The sequence below is a fragment of the Danio rerio genome, chromosome 8 (genome assembly GCF_052040795.2).
Source record: "Danio rerio strain M-AB ecotype USA chromosome 8, GRCz13ab, whole genome shotgun sequence".
Classification (NCBI taxonomy): Eukaryota; Metazoa; Chordata; class Actinopteri; order Cypriniformes; family Danionidae; genus Danio; species Danio rerio.
Genome location: NC_141028.1, coordinates 41,886,189 through 41,903,067, shown reverse-complemented (window position 1 = coordinate 41,903,067; position 16,879 = coordinate 41,886,189). Strand labels below are relative to the sequence as shown.

The following is a 16,879-nucleotide window of genomic DNA, read 5'->3' as shown; positions in this document are numbered from 1 at the left end:
TGACCCACCGCTCTTTTTGGGTACGATGAAGTACGGGCTGTAAAACCCACTCTCCATCTTGGCTGGAGGGACCGGCTCGATTGTACCCTTTGCCAGGAGGGCAGCAATCTCCTCTCGCAAGACAGGGGCGGACGGGGGCTGACCCTGGTGAAATACACACCCGTGAACTTGGGGGGCCGTTTCGCGAACTGGATCGCATAACCGAGTCTGATTGTGCGTATAAGCCACTGCGAGGGGCTGGCCTGCGCTAACCAGGCAGGCAGAGCCCTCTATGATGGAGTCATCTATACAATCGCTGACGTACCAGCGGTGGGGCAGCGTGGAGTGGGTGTGCTGATCAGGGAAGCACGAGGGCCCCGCTGAAGAGCTGGAGGAGAGCGATAGATGACATTGCCCATCGCATCCGACTGCTCACTCACCGCCTTGAATTCCTGGGTGAACTCAACGACGGTTTCGCCGAACAGGCCAGCCTGGGATATGGGCGAGTCAAGAAAGCAAACTTTGTCGACATTGCGCATATCGGACAGGTTTAGCCAGAGGTGGTGTTCCTGGACCACTAGTGTGGACATCGTCCTCCCCAGCGCACACACGCACACGCAGCTCGGCCAGCGCCTGTGCTTGGTAGCGCTGGTAGGTGGCCATCGCGTGCAAGGTGGAAGCAGCCTGGCCCGCAGCCTTGTAAGCTCTGGCTCCGAGGGAGGCAGATAACCTACAGGCTTTGGACGGGAGACGGGGCGGACCCCGCCAAGTAGGGGTGCCACGCGGGCAAAGATTGACCGCCATAGCGCGCTCCACTGACGGAATCGCCTCATACCCCCTGGCAGCTCCACTGTCAAGGGTGGTGAGGGCAGAGGGACATGCAGCACGGGCAGAGAAAGGCGCCCTCCAAGACTGCGTGAGCCTACTGTGCACCTCCGGGAAGAAGGGGACGAGAGGCTTAGAGGGCTTCACCTTCTGTTCCTCTACGTAACACCCATCTAGTCGGTCCGACCACGGAGCTGGGGGATAAACCATCTTCAACCCCACGGCCGAAGCAGCCCGGGAAAGCACGGCTAACTTCAGGACTGTCCGCTTCAGGATCCATCTTGACATCGCTCACCTGCCCGGAGGGGGCGAGCGGGTCTGGATTTTCGTCAGACAGTGAAAGCCCACCCTCCGATGCCGCGGTGGACATCTGATCTCCATTTTCAGCGAGCGTGAGAGCTACCATCTGATTAGTCGGATCATTCCCACTGCCCAAAGCTTGGATGGAGCGCCAAGAGGAGCGGAAGGTCCGCGACCCCTTGGGCGGCGGATTATGTCCCGCTGAGACCCTCAGATCTGCCTGAGAGCCCGCTGCAGAGCAGGAGGCGCAACGATCATGGCATCGCAGTGATGACATGAACTGCCCGCGAGCACCACATTAACATACTGGACCCCCAAACATGTAATGCAGTGATCGTGTCCATCATCCGGAGCCAGGAAACCCCCACATCCAGAAATGCACAGTCGGAGCACCATCCTAAAAAGGAAGTGCTGCACGACTGTGTTGCTCTTTTAGAGAAAAAATGCAACTTATACGCACCGCTCTGGAGGACCGGACCCAAAGAACGCCAGGCAAGGGAGAATCCCAGCTCAACCGTCTGCCGCCGCGTATACCCACTTTGGACAGGGAGATACTCGTTCGCTCGGAAGTCGCTGTAGTCAGCAAGAGGAACCCTCATCGACTCGATCAGAAAAGTCTCTGAAGCGAAAAGGATAGCGTCTGCTCGCTCCACGTGTGCTTATATGCTTGATTAATTGGCAATGAAGCACACCTGTGCAAGTTTACGCTGCCAATTTATTGGCATTCATTGGCCCGTTCCATACTCTTTCAGACAAGTGGCTTCTGAACCGAATCCTCCCAATACGTGGATTTTCTAAATCAAATCCACTAATAGCATTGGAGTTCCCCACCCGAAGGGGAAACTAAAACTTTATAGTACTTTATAATAATACAATTCTGAACAAAAAATGTGTTATATCTAGCACGTTTTCATTTATGTAGCAAGCAAAACTTGTCAAAATGTGCAATATTTCATGCATGCAAGGATCGCTGGTCTCACTCTCACGTGCTTTGTCCTAAAGCCACTACTGTATGCTTAGTGCTTGGCCGGCGGTGTGCAGGAATTACACTTATTACTAAGCCATACCTATATGCTATTTCAGACGGAATATTCAGAGTAGCATTAAACAATATAGGGAGTGCGTCTCACGTTGCCATTGTTCAAAAATGAACCAATGTGAACATAAAACCAACTTCACCTCAAGCATGCTAGGCGGAGTAGCGTTATTTACTTATGTTTTGTTGTTAAACTAAATAAAAAATCAACATTATGGATTCTGTAAAAGGTCCCTTTTGAAATTGAAAACAGTCACATCAATCTATCACCGGACAATTTGAGTAGTTGAACAACACTTCTGTGCATAACAAAATCTTTGCATGACAAATAAATTTTAACCATAACATTCATTCATTTTCTTTCCGGCTTAGTCCCTTTAATAATCTGGGATTACCACAGTGGATTGAACCGCCAACTTATCCAGCATATGTTTTATGCAGCGGATGTCCTTCCAGCTGCAACCCATCACTGGGAAACATCCATACACACACATACTACAGACAATTTAGCTTACCCAATTCACCTAGTAAATGTTTTTGGATTTGTGGAGTAAACCGGAGCACCCAGAGGAAACCCACACGAACACGGGGAGAACATGTTAACTCCACACAGAAACGGCAACTAGCCCAGCCGAGGCTCGAACCGGTGACCTTCTTGCTGTGAGGTGAACGTGCTACCCATTGCACCACCATGCAGCCCTCAACCATAACATTACCTGTCTAAAAGAAATACTTCAGCCATGGTGTCTAAACGGGTGTGCAGTTGTAAAAATCTACATTTGTTGACATTATCGGCCTGACAATTTTTAATTGGATAAACATTTTTTTGTCTTAGGCCTTACCCAGAATATAAAAATACATATAAATACATTTGGATGATTTGCTTTAATCATTATATTGGACTGTGAAGAGACTTTCAACCAGCACAACAAAAAACTGTTTCTGAAGGCTATCATCTACTGCTCCTTTAACATTAAAATATGATAATATGCTGAACTGTGATACATTCACTCTCAGGCCATCCAAGATATGGTGACTTTTTTTCACATGTTTTTGCTAGTTTTAGCCTGATGCAATTATGAGTTTCACATTCATCCACAAATGCATTTGTGAACATTTGTACAACCATGGGCATGCTACTCTGAAAATGGAGTATGTTTAGACTAACGCTATCTCACGGCAATTTGTAACTCATTGATTTAGCGGCTAATTCATATGAAATTGTTATATTTGATTTGGTTATCCACCAATGACATTTGGGTTTAAGGCTGAGGCTTGGTGTCACGACTTCTTTTAAAAATCACACATTTCCATATGACTGAAATTAGCCTAAACTGTCAAAACGTAAAACAGTTACGTTTCCTCATGAGATCAGGCTGGTTTAGGCGCACATAGCTGTTTTGAGGTAACTGAAAAAAGAAATGTCAAACTGCCCCATTGACCAACTGATTCCTGGAACCTTATTTTTAACAATTTGTTAAAAATAAGCAGATGGTGCAGGTTTAATTTTAAATAATGCCCAAAACCCTTTTTTTTCTATTTAAATGATGCCATGAAAAAATGTTCGACGCATCTATCACATTGTCCAAAACGCTTGTACCCAATCCCTTAAAGAGCTCTTTGTACAGGTTTTGGGCGTAATGGACTATAAAACAAGTCAGGTACATGTGCACCACATGGCTGCTTCTGCATTTACATTGTGTAATTTACAAGTTCAAGTTAGTAATATGAGTCTAAAACCTTAAAGAAAATTTTAAAGTTATTATTTTTAATTTCATGTTTTACTATACTCCCAAAATCATTCCATAAAAATCCACAAATTTTGTATTGCACATTTTGTCCAGCCCTGCTGATGAATAAGTAACAGCATTGGGACAACCCTTTTAGACCAGACAATTAATTTTTAGGATTCAAATTAAATACACAAGAATAGTCAATTCACTTTTTTTATTTTTAACTGTGTTCAAATCACAATCCAAAACATTTGCATACAAAATCAGCATTTGACATTAGCCGTGTTCAGCATTGGGCTAGTTTGTACACAACTAGTACTGAATGTTTCCAGATTTGAAAAGATTGTACACTGCCTCAACATAAAATAACTGGCAACCTTACTAAAACCAAGCTATTAGTGTGTCCAAACACTCAAACCAGGTGTATATACAATCATCTAATCAGAGTAAACCCTAAAAGCCACTCCATTCAAACAGTCTTTAAAGTGTACTGCACTTTTGTCAACAAAGTACATCAAGTCCAAAAACAGACCTCAAAACATTCAAACAGTGGCACAGTAGGAAGTGCTTTCGCCTCCCACCAAGGTCGCTGGTTCGAGTCTCAGCTGGGTCAGTTGCCGTTACTGTGTGGAGTTTGAATGTTCTCCCTGCGTTCACGTGGGTTTCCTTTGGGTTCTCTGGTTTCCCCCACAGTCCAAAGACGTGTGGCACAGGTGAATTGGGTAGGCTAAAATTGTCCATAGTGTATGTGTGAATGAGTGTGTATGGATGTTTTCCAGAGATGGGTTGCAGCCGGAAGGGCATCCGCTGCGTAAAACAAGTTCATTGCGCTGTGGCGACCCCAGATTAATAAAGGGACTAAGCCGAAAAGAAAATGAATGAATGAATGAACTGAACTCTCGCAGATCATGTGCCACCAACCTCCATAAAACATGCTGAATCACTTAAAAAGTATATTTGAGTTCTTTTGGGTGTTCCATATTCAGTCTATACAAGAGGCTGAACAAGTAAGCGAAGGCTGCAGGCAGATGTGTGATATGCTGAAGTACTATGGCCTCCTCCAAGATTTTAGCGAGGTTCATCACATATTGCAGGGATGCAGAAGTGCCATTATCATCTTCCACCACAGTGAAGATTCCAATCCTTTAATCTCTGGTGCTGTGGTCTTCAGGGTCCGTGTCCTTATAGGAGATTAAGTAATGAGAAAATTAATTGATGTGTAATATTAATTACTACTTATTAATGTTATTACTATTATGCAAAGAAAATAAAAACATGTAATACTTTCGTACATACAAACAGTAACACTTTGAATAGTCTATAATATATAATAATTGAACAATATATTGACAACTTTTTAATATTTAGCAATTTTTTAAACTTTTATTTTACATAAAATTGCAAAGATTTACTTTTATTTGATACAGTTTCAATTGTGAAAGTTGTTTATTGTCCTGTTTAGAATATAACTGAGCCTTTAATTGTCATTCATAAGGGATTTATAAAGCATAAATAGTCCTCACTTTAGATTAGGTCACAACTGGATGAAGTTAAGCTCATAAAGCATATACTAACATACAAAGTAACTATTATTACATACCTTAATATTAGGATATTTAAATGTTAATTTGAATAGTTTATTAATCGTGTACTTAAGCATTCTGAATGATCTTAAAAACACCAAGTATTCTTAAATAACTGGTTTGTAAATAATGCAATACTTAAATTAGTAATACAAATGAATCATTAAAGTTAAAAAAATACAATCATTGAGCACTTCATGTAGAGTTATGCTTAACGGAAAATAAATTAACTATTCGCTAATACTAAATAAATTATTTATAGCGTGCAGCTATTATAAGTGTTACCAAGCAGACTAATAAATGTAGAATAGGGTATGAAAATGGGTAACTTACCAGACATATCTTGAGAAAGCAAGCAGAATTTTTACGAAGAAAAATTGGCAATCCCTCAAGAGCTGCTCTTTCTCGATCGGTGACAATATCAGTGACCTAAAGGAAAGTCATTTACAAAGGGTGTTTTACAATCTTATTGTTTTGTAAGTAAAAATGTACTTAGTACATTTAAATGAGCATAGTATTTTATTCATGCTGTTGAAAAAACACATGGCTTTATTTTTAAAAAAGAATTTTGTGGTTTCCATACAATGGAATTTGATAATGGTTGTGTTGGCAAATTTAGAAAAATGTTTAGTTTCATGTGACAATTACTTTGAGTTAAAAACTACAGCTATTATTTTCTATTTTTCTCTTTGAATGTATTCATTTGAAATGGTCACTCAAAACAAGTGAAACATCTGTTATTTATCTTACTTCCATCTCAAAATCAAAACACAACTTGACACAATTAAAATTAATGCAAAAGGGCTGGACAATTAAGTTGTTGCAATCACGTTTTATTAGACTGTATTACCTGAGCATGAAATTCATGCTTTTGTGTTTGACAGGACAAAATATGTTGCACATGTTAAAAACATCAGACGGGTGTATAAGAAAAAAAAAATCTTAATGAGTACCTGCTCATCCATCTTGTTTAAAGTTGTATCCATCTCTGGACCCATTGAATCCTTTCTTTTTCTGTAGAGTTTCAGGAGAGGTGCTGTATATTTATCAAGTCACTCGATTAACTGTCTCAGGAGATCTACATTACAGATCTGAGAAAACTCTTTGCAGATCTACAATATACAAAAAAAAACATACATATTAATATTTACACATAATATATATATATATATATATATATATATATATATATATATATATATATATATATATATATATATATATTTGTAAATGTAAATATTTAAATGTTCAAATGCTGAATACAGATGTATTTTGAATTACCTATAATAATAATGTTGTTTGTTATTTTTAGCATTATCATTACTACCTTGAATGAAACTTAAGCAATTGCAATATAGTGACTTACCTCTTCCTTAAAGTCCAGGTTATCTCTCTCTAATTTCTTCCTGGCTAAATCTCAACAACTTCTTTTGGGCAAAGAGAAAAGGTTTCTTGCATCTGCTGGTGAATGACCGTCAAATTTCACTGATGATAGCAAGTCTCACCTCCTCAAGGAAATCTTGCATTGAATTATGTCATTGTCAATATTTCAGTCCTTTTGAGCAAAAAGAAAGAAAAATATATATTTAGCCCTTTATATTTTTTATGTAAATAAAAGCTAGCTGACTGTTAAAGCAAGTTGGTCTGAATATGATAGACATTTAGTCGAGCTAACTAATATACAAGCAAATCAAGCAATGAATTACATGAAAATCACACGATTTTCACACAAATTACACAGTTAAACACGTCACCGTTTGTTCCACTGGCTCTGGTTCGAAGGGAAAAAAGGTTATGATGTGCGCAATGCTGACAGCAATCTAGATAAACAGGACATAATGTTATATTCGTTTTAGCAAGGAAATTTGACTTGGATACCTGATCTGGTATGTTATATGATACTCATTGTATTAATCGTGAGTTATTAAAGCAAATGACTCGATTGAAATCGCTATTTGTTTCAAATACATTCACTCAAAACTTTTATTGATGTAAATAGCCAAAACCAAGTGCACGAAACAAGTAACTCACGGCTAAATTATAACAAATAGTTCCCGTATTAGGATACACACGCACATCAAAGCCAACATATCAAATAATATAACGTTAGATGACAACAAAAAAGACATACATACCTATGATTTAGTGATGTGACGTTGTGCGCCGAGGCTTCGAAGCATGTATCAAAAAAACGATACATCTCGCAGTGAAGCAGTGTACCGGAGCTTGATTCGTTTTGCCATCATCACGTGATCAGTGACGTCCGAAGCTTCATTTTCGCCTTTACCCACGTGACTGCTTCGAATTTTGATTCAAAGGTTTAAACACCCTCATAGTAAAGTGTATAGCTAGAGAATTGGCGTCTATTACATACATTTGTTTCAAAGCACTGCACCAGTCCCAAACACCAGTAATTAAACTAAACTACAATAGTATTTTTTAGTAAAAAGGTTTTGAACAATACTAAAGTGTATTAACGTATTTTTTTTATGACTATCTTTAAAGAAAACCACCGCATATCGTAGTATTGTGTTTGACAGAGAGCATCTGGTGAATGCAACCTTGAAGCATCGTTCATATAGCGTCCTCCTAGAGCACTCGCCTCCCAATCAAGAATCCCTGGTTCGGTCCCTGCTTGGAGCGGGACTAATTGTATTATGATAAACTTTTGAATTTTACTACAATCATCAGTTGTGTAATGTAATATATCTTGTGTAAAAACTACAGTAATTGAGTAATTTGTTTATATTGCTGTTTTTGTATTACTACATGAATGAGTTGGTCAGTTGTGAACATTTGACATTATGGCAACACAGTGCTTTCCCACACTTTCACCAGAAGAGGTCCTCATTGAGCTCTGATTTAGAAAGCTTCGAGTAACGAACCTTTTTCCGATACAATTGAGTCGAGCGCTTCACTGGTTCAGAAAGCTTCATTTGACCATCACTACTATGATTTAGCAGAAACGTCGTTGGCCTGCTCTTAACCGCTCTATCACGGTCTCTCACATCATTAATACACAGGTAAAATAGATCGGGCAGTCAGATGGGTAGCACATCGCACAAAAAACATGTATACAATTATATACAATCGATTATGAAAACGATTGACACGTAGCTCCACAGAAAGAAAGATGGTTCGTTTTATCGCGCGCACGTGACAGGTACCCCCTTCAGTGAGCTATGGAAGTAAATTGCGCATGCGCCAGAAGCTTATAAGGCGCATGCGCCAACAAGAAGGGCACGCATCAACGCAAAACTAAGAATTTTGTATTAGTTCAACAAAATATTTTAAGTTTTTCACATTGAAGCACCATATTTGTTGAACAAACTAACTATTATTTGTCAGCATTTCAAATGAAGATATTTAAATTCAGTTAACTTATTAATCTTTGTTCAGAGGACTTTTTGAAAGTTGGCGTTTTTACAGTGTATGACTGCCCAGTGAGTCCCCACTATATTGGTCCCTTCAAGATCCTGAGGCAGATTAATGAAGTGACCTTCCAGCTTTAACTTGCACCCAGGTACCACATTTATTCCACCTTCCATGTTTACCTATTAAAACCATTCTCTCCTTCTGTTACAGACTGAAGCTGTTCCTCTGAAAGTCCTCAACCAACCACACATCTGCATGGTCTTTGAGATCTAGGCTTCGAGGGGACCGCCTGGAATACATCAACTGGGAGGGGTATGGTGCAGAAGAATGATCCTGGGTGTCTCGAGAAGATGTACTCGACCCCACACTGTTGCATGAGTTCCTCCACAGCCACCCGGATCAACCTGCTCCTTGTGGTTATGGCTACTCTTGGCGATGCAATAGTGTGTCGGGAGCTACCTCTGGAGGATGGGGTAATGTCACACATTTACCACAACCTTTTTCCTCTGTCACTACATCTGAAGCACCATCCACCTGATCATCATCATACAAATTCTAATTACAACCACCTCACTCCAATCTGCCGCTTCCTACTTATACCCCACTCACTCAATGTTACACCATCTGGTCTACTAGATGATGAGTTGGTTCGTTGGTAAAAAAGACTTCTCCAGCACATCCCAAAGATTCTCAATAGTGTTATGGTCTGGACTGTGGTGGCCAATCCATGTGTAAAAATCCTGTTATTATACTGTTATTGAATATGAAAGATTAATCCTCATCAGCTCCCTGGTTCAGCAGATGTTGTTGACCTCATGATTACACAAAGAAATGAAGACTCTGTCAAGTTCAACTGTCACATAGTTACTATGATTAAAACTAATGTTTGAAGGAAGCTAATTTATTTCAAGCTATGATCAAAACTGAATTAAACTATGTTCCATCCAATCAGAGTTAATAATTTCAACAGAAAATGTATATTTAATGCATTTTCTATCTAAATATAAAACATCTAAAATTGAAACAAGAAGTTTACATACACTAAAAAAAGGAACATAACCATTTTTTAAAATGTCTGATGGTAAATCATACTAAACGTTTACTATTTTAGGTCAGTTAGGATTACCTAAATCATTTACATTTGCTCAATGCCAGAATAATGAGAAAAAAAAATTCTAGACAGTCAAATCTTTATATACATTTCCTTGGTATTTTTTAGCTTTGATTTAAAACTGTATAACTTTGGTTTTGGGTATCCTTCCACTAGCTTCACACAATAGATTGAAGGAATTTAGGCCCATTCCTCCTTGACAGAATAGGTGTAACTGAGTCAGATTTATTGGCTGTCTTGCTTGCACAAACTTTTTCAACTCTGCCCATACATTTTCTACAGGATTGAGATCAGGGCTTAGTGATGGCCACTTCAAAACATTCACTCTGTTGTCCTTAAAGCACATTTTAACTAATTAGGCAGTGTGCTTAGGGTCATGGTCTGTTTGGAAGAACCATTTGTGTCCAAGTTTTAATTTCCTGGCTGATGTATTGAGATGTTGCTTTTGTGTTTCTACACAATATTCTTTCTTCATGATGCCATCTATGCTGTGAAGTGGAACAGTCCCTCTTGCAGCAAAACAGCCCCACAACATGATGCTGCTGCCCCCATACCAGTTGGGATGGTGTTCCTAGGCTTGTAAGCTTTCCACTTTGTCCTCCAAATGTTACACTGGTCATTACGGCCAAACAGTTCTATCTTAGTTCCATCAGACCACAGGACGTCAACAAAAATGATTCTTTTTCCCAGTGTAATTTGACAAATTGTAATCTGGCTTTTGTTGATTCTGGCTTGTTGATTTTCCCATGTTGTCACACAAGGAAGCAGTGTGTTTGAGGTTTTTCTTACATGCTATTCTACAGATGTGCCTCCAATTAACAAAAATATTGTCGATTAGCTAATCAGAAACTTCCAAAACCTTGACACCTTCATCTGAGCTTTTTCAGAGGCATAATAATCTTTTAGTATATAAACTTTACTTTCAAGAAAAGTTATAACAATTTTTTTAAAAAATATTTCTCTCATTATTCTGCTATTAAGCATAACAGAAACACATTTTATAATTCTAACTTACCTAAATGAGAAAAAGTTTAGTCACATTAACATCTGACCTTTTTTTTAATGGTTGTGTGCCCTTTTTATACAATGTATGTAAACTTAGGGTTTCAACTGTATCTATCTATCCATCCATCCATCTATCTGCCTATCTATATCGTATATCATCCAAAAGATAACTTACAGTGATAAAGTTGAAAGCTTCTATTGTGTTTTGTAAAGTTCAACAAGATTTAAAATGAACATTTACAACTGATAAGCTTTTCCATTCACTTTCATGAAGCGTTCCAAGCTTTTTCTCTGTTTAAATGAAAATGAGCAGAACTTTTTGTACTGTGTTATTGGAAACAATAATGTGCAACCCTGCCATGCTCTGAACTCAGCATGCAGTGAGCCTTCATTATAACTGTGCCATTGATCTTTGCAATAAACATGTCAATGTGTTTCTTTCTGCCTTTTTCTCCCTATCTATGATTATTATGTGATATGATCATTTAAAGTGGGTCAATACCATGTTCTTTGCTGAAGTTTAAAAAACCGCTGAGTAATTAAAATCCCAGGGATGGTTATTACTTAGGACAAAGTGCACCTGGCTTCCTCTCTGCCCAAGCAGCATGTGAGTGATGTAACTTCATGTTTTAGCCAATGGCCAGCATTCTGCTTATCATGTTACAGTAGATAAAATAAATAAGTGTCACTGGGAGAGAAATTGAGGCAGGACTGCAGGCTGTGAGCTCAGTTTCAGTCAAAATGAAGAAGAATTCCACAAATTTGCGATTACGGCTCCCTGCTCTAATTTTTGCATCAGAGGTTGTGATTTTGGTCCTCTATGCTTGCTTTGTGACCTATGATGATCATGCTAATGCACTTCTACAAAACAACCAGACACGGCACATGGAGAATTCATTTTATCAAAACTATCCGTTTTTTGCTGACATTCAGGTGATGATATTTATTGGATTTGGCTGCCTTCTGGCCTTTTTCCGACGCTATGGCTTTGGTGGAATGGTTTTTAATTTTTTAGTTGCTACATTCACCATTCAGTGGGCAATTCTGATTCAAGGATTCTTTCAGTTTTTCTATGATGGGAAGATTCATCTTAGTGTGCTGAACCTGATTAATGCCGAGTTTGCTTGTGCTGTTGTGCTCATCTCATTTGGAGCCGTGTTGGGAAAGACGAGCCCTGTGCAACTCTTGGTAAGTTTATTTCTTTTGCAGTAGGTGGTTTGATATTGGACACTGCATCTACAAAAGATGTTTTGCATCATTTTCAATAGTCAAATGGGAACAGCACTTAATTTCACAAACAGATATAAAATGAAAATATGTTTATTATACTGTCTTATAGTATATTCTAGTATATTATATTGTATATATAGTATAAAAAGTAAGAAGAGGCATCTTTACCTGTTTTTGTGTGAGATGAAAATCTGCCAAGCATCAATTTTTGTGTCTTACACAATGCAAGGCTGTCATGAAATCCTCTCTGTAATGTTGAAAACGTTTGTATAAAAATCACACTGGCTTAGCTGCCAAAATCAATTCTAAGGCAGCATCCCAAACATAATTTATAGTGCCCTATATAGTTAAATAAGATAGTAACCTGTTTCCATACTGAATTATTATTATTATTATTATTATTATTCTTTTACACATAAGCATATTTTACAAAAAATACTTGGAAATAAAAATTTATGGTCAACTAAAAAACTTGCCATATCAATTTGTGTACTTCTTTAAAATAATAAAATATTCTTTAAGAAATTGAAGAGCAATAAATTATTCAAGAAATGATGTGCTTTAAAGTTAAATGCTTTACATTTTAATCACTGCACATATTTAACTCGTGCTTTGGTGTGTTAGGAAACATGGTCTTGAAACGTGACCCTTTTTATTGGCAGAATAAAAGTGGTCCTGATGATTGGCTGCAACAATTGGCCCATGTCTGAGTGTGGAAAATAGCTTTTATTGTCTGTGCTTATTATTGGCTTATTAGTGCATCTCTACTCATGATAGACTAAAATGTAATATATTACTTTTGTTTTCTGAATTGTATTGCTCACTGTAAAAAAAAAAAAAAATGCTGGGTTCCACACAATCAATTTATGTGTTGGGACAACATGAAGGAATTCATTTAATTTATTAATGTTTACAAATTTAAGTGAATTGAACATAAAACAATTAATTTGTCCCCCCTTATACTCCACAATTTTGTTGTTTCAGCTGAGTTAAATAAGTAGTTTAAACAAACAGCAAATGTCATTTTTGAGTGTTTGGTTTTACAGGGTTTTTTCATGTTATTTAAAAAAATGTATTGTAATAAAAACAACAGAAAAATGCAATGAATTTACATATCTGATGTAAAAACACATGAACTGCATCTTAATGTGCGTAACATCCCAAAATATGACACCAATATGTCAGTACACATGCAAGAAACACACTCTTGACATGAAGAATTCTGGAATTTCATTGATCATAATAAATGCATGTGATGCAGGCATTCAATTTAAATTAAAAGTAAATTCTCTAGACCAGTGTTTCTCAACATTTTCAGTGGGTCGCGGAGTGTGTGGTCAAAAAAACAACAAAAGTTTAATTTTAAACTTATTTTGACTTTTATTTTAAAATGCGTGCACGATAACCCTACCATTTGACATGTGAAATTTCATTTAATTATAGCAACAAATTTGTCAAAGCGCAAGTACGACCCCGAATATGTAAAGTATGGATTTACATATATTGACGGCAAAAAAGACTTAAAGCCTCAGTGTGTCATAAGTAGTGAGGTGCTTTCACAAGAGAGCACGAAACCTTCTAAATTAAAACAACATTGAAAAACCAGACAAAATGTTTTGTTAAAAGTTCAGTTTAGTTCATGGTAACTGAACCTATCCTTACCCTAACCACTGTTTACAGTATTTGTCATTTTTACTTTGTAATATTTCTATAATTTTATAATATTGTTTATTTGTAAGTCTTGGTGATTTTCTTATGATTTATCTGTCACTACTTGTGTAAGTTAACAATTAAATACAAATTAACTATAATTCCTAAAATTGTATTATAATCCCTAAAAATTTGGGTCACGGCTTGATGACCATGTAAAAATGTGGGTCCCATGGCCAAACCAGTTGAGAACCCCTGCTCTAGACAGCCTCCACTCAAAAAATGACATTTGCTTATTGTTCAAACTACTTATTCTTGTGTTTTTCACAATTCTTGAATTTTTTGGGGTACAAATTAATTGTTTTATGTTCAATCTACTTAAATTTGTAAAAAAAAAAAAAAAAGAACAATTTAACTTAATTCATTTAAGTTGTCCCAACACAAATCGACTGTGAGGAACCCAACATTTTTTAATGTTATCAAGACTTAAAATGTTGAAACACTAGGTTTTCTGAAGATGATGTGTACTTTGGTTTGTGAAGTTACCATTAAAATGAGTCAATTAATGTATGCCTAATTTTGTAAGATGTAAAATGATTTGAATTAAACCATCTGCCTATTTAATAAACTAAAATTTCCAGACCCACATATACTACATATTGTGTATTGTTTATAGATCATGGCCTTGCTCGAGATCCCTCTGTTTGGTGTCACAGAATGGGCTGTACTGAAATACCTGAGGATCAATGATGCTGGTGGCTCGATTCTTATCCACATTTTTGCCTGCTACTTTGGTCTGGGTGTCACATTTGTCCTGTATAGACCAAGCCTAAATGAAGGACACCCAAAGGTGTCCACAAGTTACCAATCAGATCTGTTATCTGTAATGGGAACCCTGTTCCTCTGGGTGTTTTGGCCATCTTTCAACTCAGCGCTGACCTTCAAGGGTGACGACCAGCACCGAGCCGTTCTGCACACATTTATAGGTCTCAGTGCCTCAACAATTACTGCTTTTGCCCTGTCCAGCATGCTAAGTAAGAATGGTAAGATCAGCATGGCTGATGTGCAGAATGTAACATTGGCTGGAGGTGTAACTGTCGGCGCCTCAGTGGACATGATGATTTCACCGGCTGCTGCTTACGTTCTGGGAGTCATGGGGTGCTTCGCGTGCATGCTGGGGTACAAATACCTAAGCCCAGTCCTGGCACAAAAGCTGCGGATACAGGATCAGTGTGGCATACATAACTTGCATGGACTAACCGGACTCATTTCCAGTCTTGCAGGAATCTGTGCCATCCTGCTGGCGACCGAGGAAACATACGGCCCCAGTCTTTATGAGACTTTCTCTCATCAAGCACCTCCTGAAGGAGACCCTCAGCTCATGGAGTTACAACAATTGATCCCGGATCTGGAAGCAGGCTTGGGCAGAAGTGCAAAGGAACAGGCCCTCTTTCAGGTGGCTGCACTGTTCGGGACCATTGCCGTGTCTGCAGTAGGGGGGATGCTGACTGGTGTAGTTCTCAAGCTACCATTTTTGGCTTCACCCTCAGATGAGCAATGCTTTGATGATGAGGTCTTCTTTACTGTTCCTTCAGATTACGACTGTGTAAATGTTCTCAGTGAAACAAGCAAAGCTGAGAATGAATGAAGAAAGATAAAAGACTATAGCTTGGTAGGAGCATTAAATAAAGGAATATCAATGCTGGACAATAGGCTAAACAACATTATGAGTACTCTAACTCTGCTTGGTGATTGTACTTACAAAATAAGATTATTTCAATGTTTGCTATCAAAGTATAAACTGTACCATACATTTGATTTTCATACATATTTGTTAAATTTATATTTTTTAATCTCATGTTTTTCTATATTCTGTCTATAGTTAATGATTCATTTATTATTTTGTGAACTTTTTTATTTGGAATTAAGAGAACATTTATTTTAAATTAAAATATAAAATCTGTGTGAACTGGAAGATGCTGAGACTTTTACATACCTGTCAACATTGGGATGTGAAAATAAAGGATATGCACACCATAATAAGGGATTCCCCCGACACCCCCCCTAAAAAAAATTTCCAAATTACTAAATATGTTCATTTAGAGCTGTTTCATTGTAAATAAACAGCTAAATGGTCAGTAAAATGTTTTAAAGTTATTATCAAAAAAGAAAAATAAATATGTACATTAGCAGCAAATACATTAGCAAACAGTTGAGCTTATTAACATTAATAGCTATTATAATGAAATAGAATCAAGCAATCAAATCTCATTAGCCGTTTCTCCACTGTATGACTTACACATTCACATGCAACGAATGAATCTCTCATTTATTAATATTTTTTTATTACATTAAATAAGAGGTGTCACTTTAAAAATGCACACATTTAACGTTATAATGAAAGCATTTGACTGCTTTCCTAACTTTTCATGCTCATTTAGGTTTAAATTAGTTGTGTTTGGAAAAAAAAAACCACTAAGATCGACATCTTGATATGTTATTATTATTAATATGTGTGTATGTCTGTTTAAACACACACCCAAAAGACTTTCTCTCTCAACAAATCCCGTGTACAGAATCCGTTTGGGAAACAGCATCTTTTTATATCTTTTATCACTGTGAAGCATGCACCATTATATGACTGTTTCGAGGATTGTATAGGATGGGAGACGGCACCTGCAATAAAAAAAAGGGAATCGCGCCGTTTTTAATATTTATTTTAAAGTGTTCTCATTCCTAAACAAAGCAAAAGCACAGAACAGACTAACATTTAAGAGAAAGGGACGACCTCTGGTGGTTTGGCAGAATGGGTTGCGTATAGGGAGGCTCGGCTGTTCAGAGAAAGACTGAAAATATGGGAGAAATACGGGAAAATACCTTACCATACGGGATGATAGCGGGATAGAATTGTAAAATACGGGAGAATCCCGGGAAAAAGGGGAGGGTTGACAGGTATGCTTTTATTGCAGTATGTTTATGTGCTTCCAATTGAATTTTAGTTAAGAATTAAGTTAGGCTAAGAATATTGGTAAGAAATCCATCGAGTTGATGT

At 37.8% G+C, this 16,879-nt stretch overlaps 1 protein-coding gene and 1 long non-coding RNA gene across 3 annotated transcripts; one reads left to right on the top strand and one right to left on the bottom strand.

The window, feature by feature from the left end:
- Positions 1–4,072: 4,072 nt before the first annotated feature.
- LOC147842788 (uncharacterized) lies at positions 4,073–7,654 on the bottom strand. Its single transcript, XR_015498260.1, has 5 exons — positions 7,592–7,654; positions 6,823–7,011; positions 6,410–6,568; positions 5,790–5,885; positions 4,073–5,054 (listed from the first exon to the last, which is right to left on the bottom strand). It is a non-coding gene; the product is annotated as an uncharacterized LOC147842788 (long non-coding RNA).
- A 4,022-nt stretch (positions 7,655–11,676) lies between these two features.
- rh50 (Rh50-like protein) lies at positions 11,677–15,796 on the top strand. 2 transcript variants are annotated; one of them, NM_131547.1, is given in 2 exon segments: positions 11,677–12,135; positions 14,504–15,796. In NM_131547.1, coding segments are annotated over 2 exon segments (1,419 nt in total). In that variant the 5' UTR covers positions 11,677–11,688; the 3' UTR covers positions 15,476–15,796.
- The last annotated feature ends 1,083 nt before the right edge of the window (positions 15,797–16,879 follow it).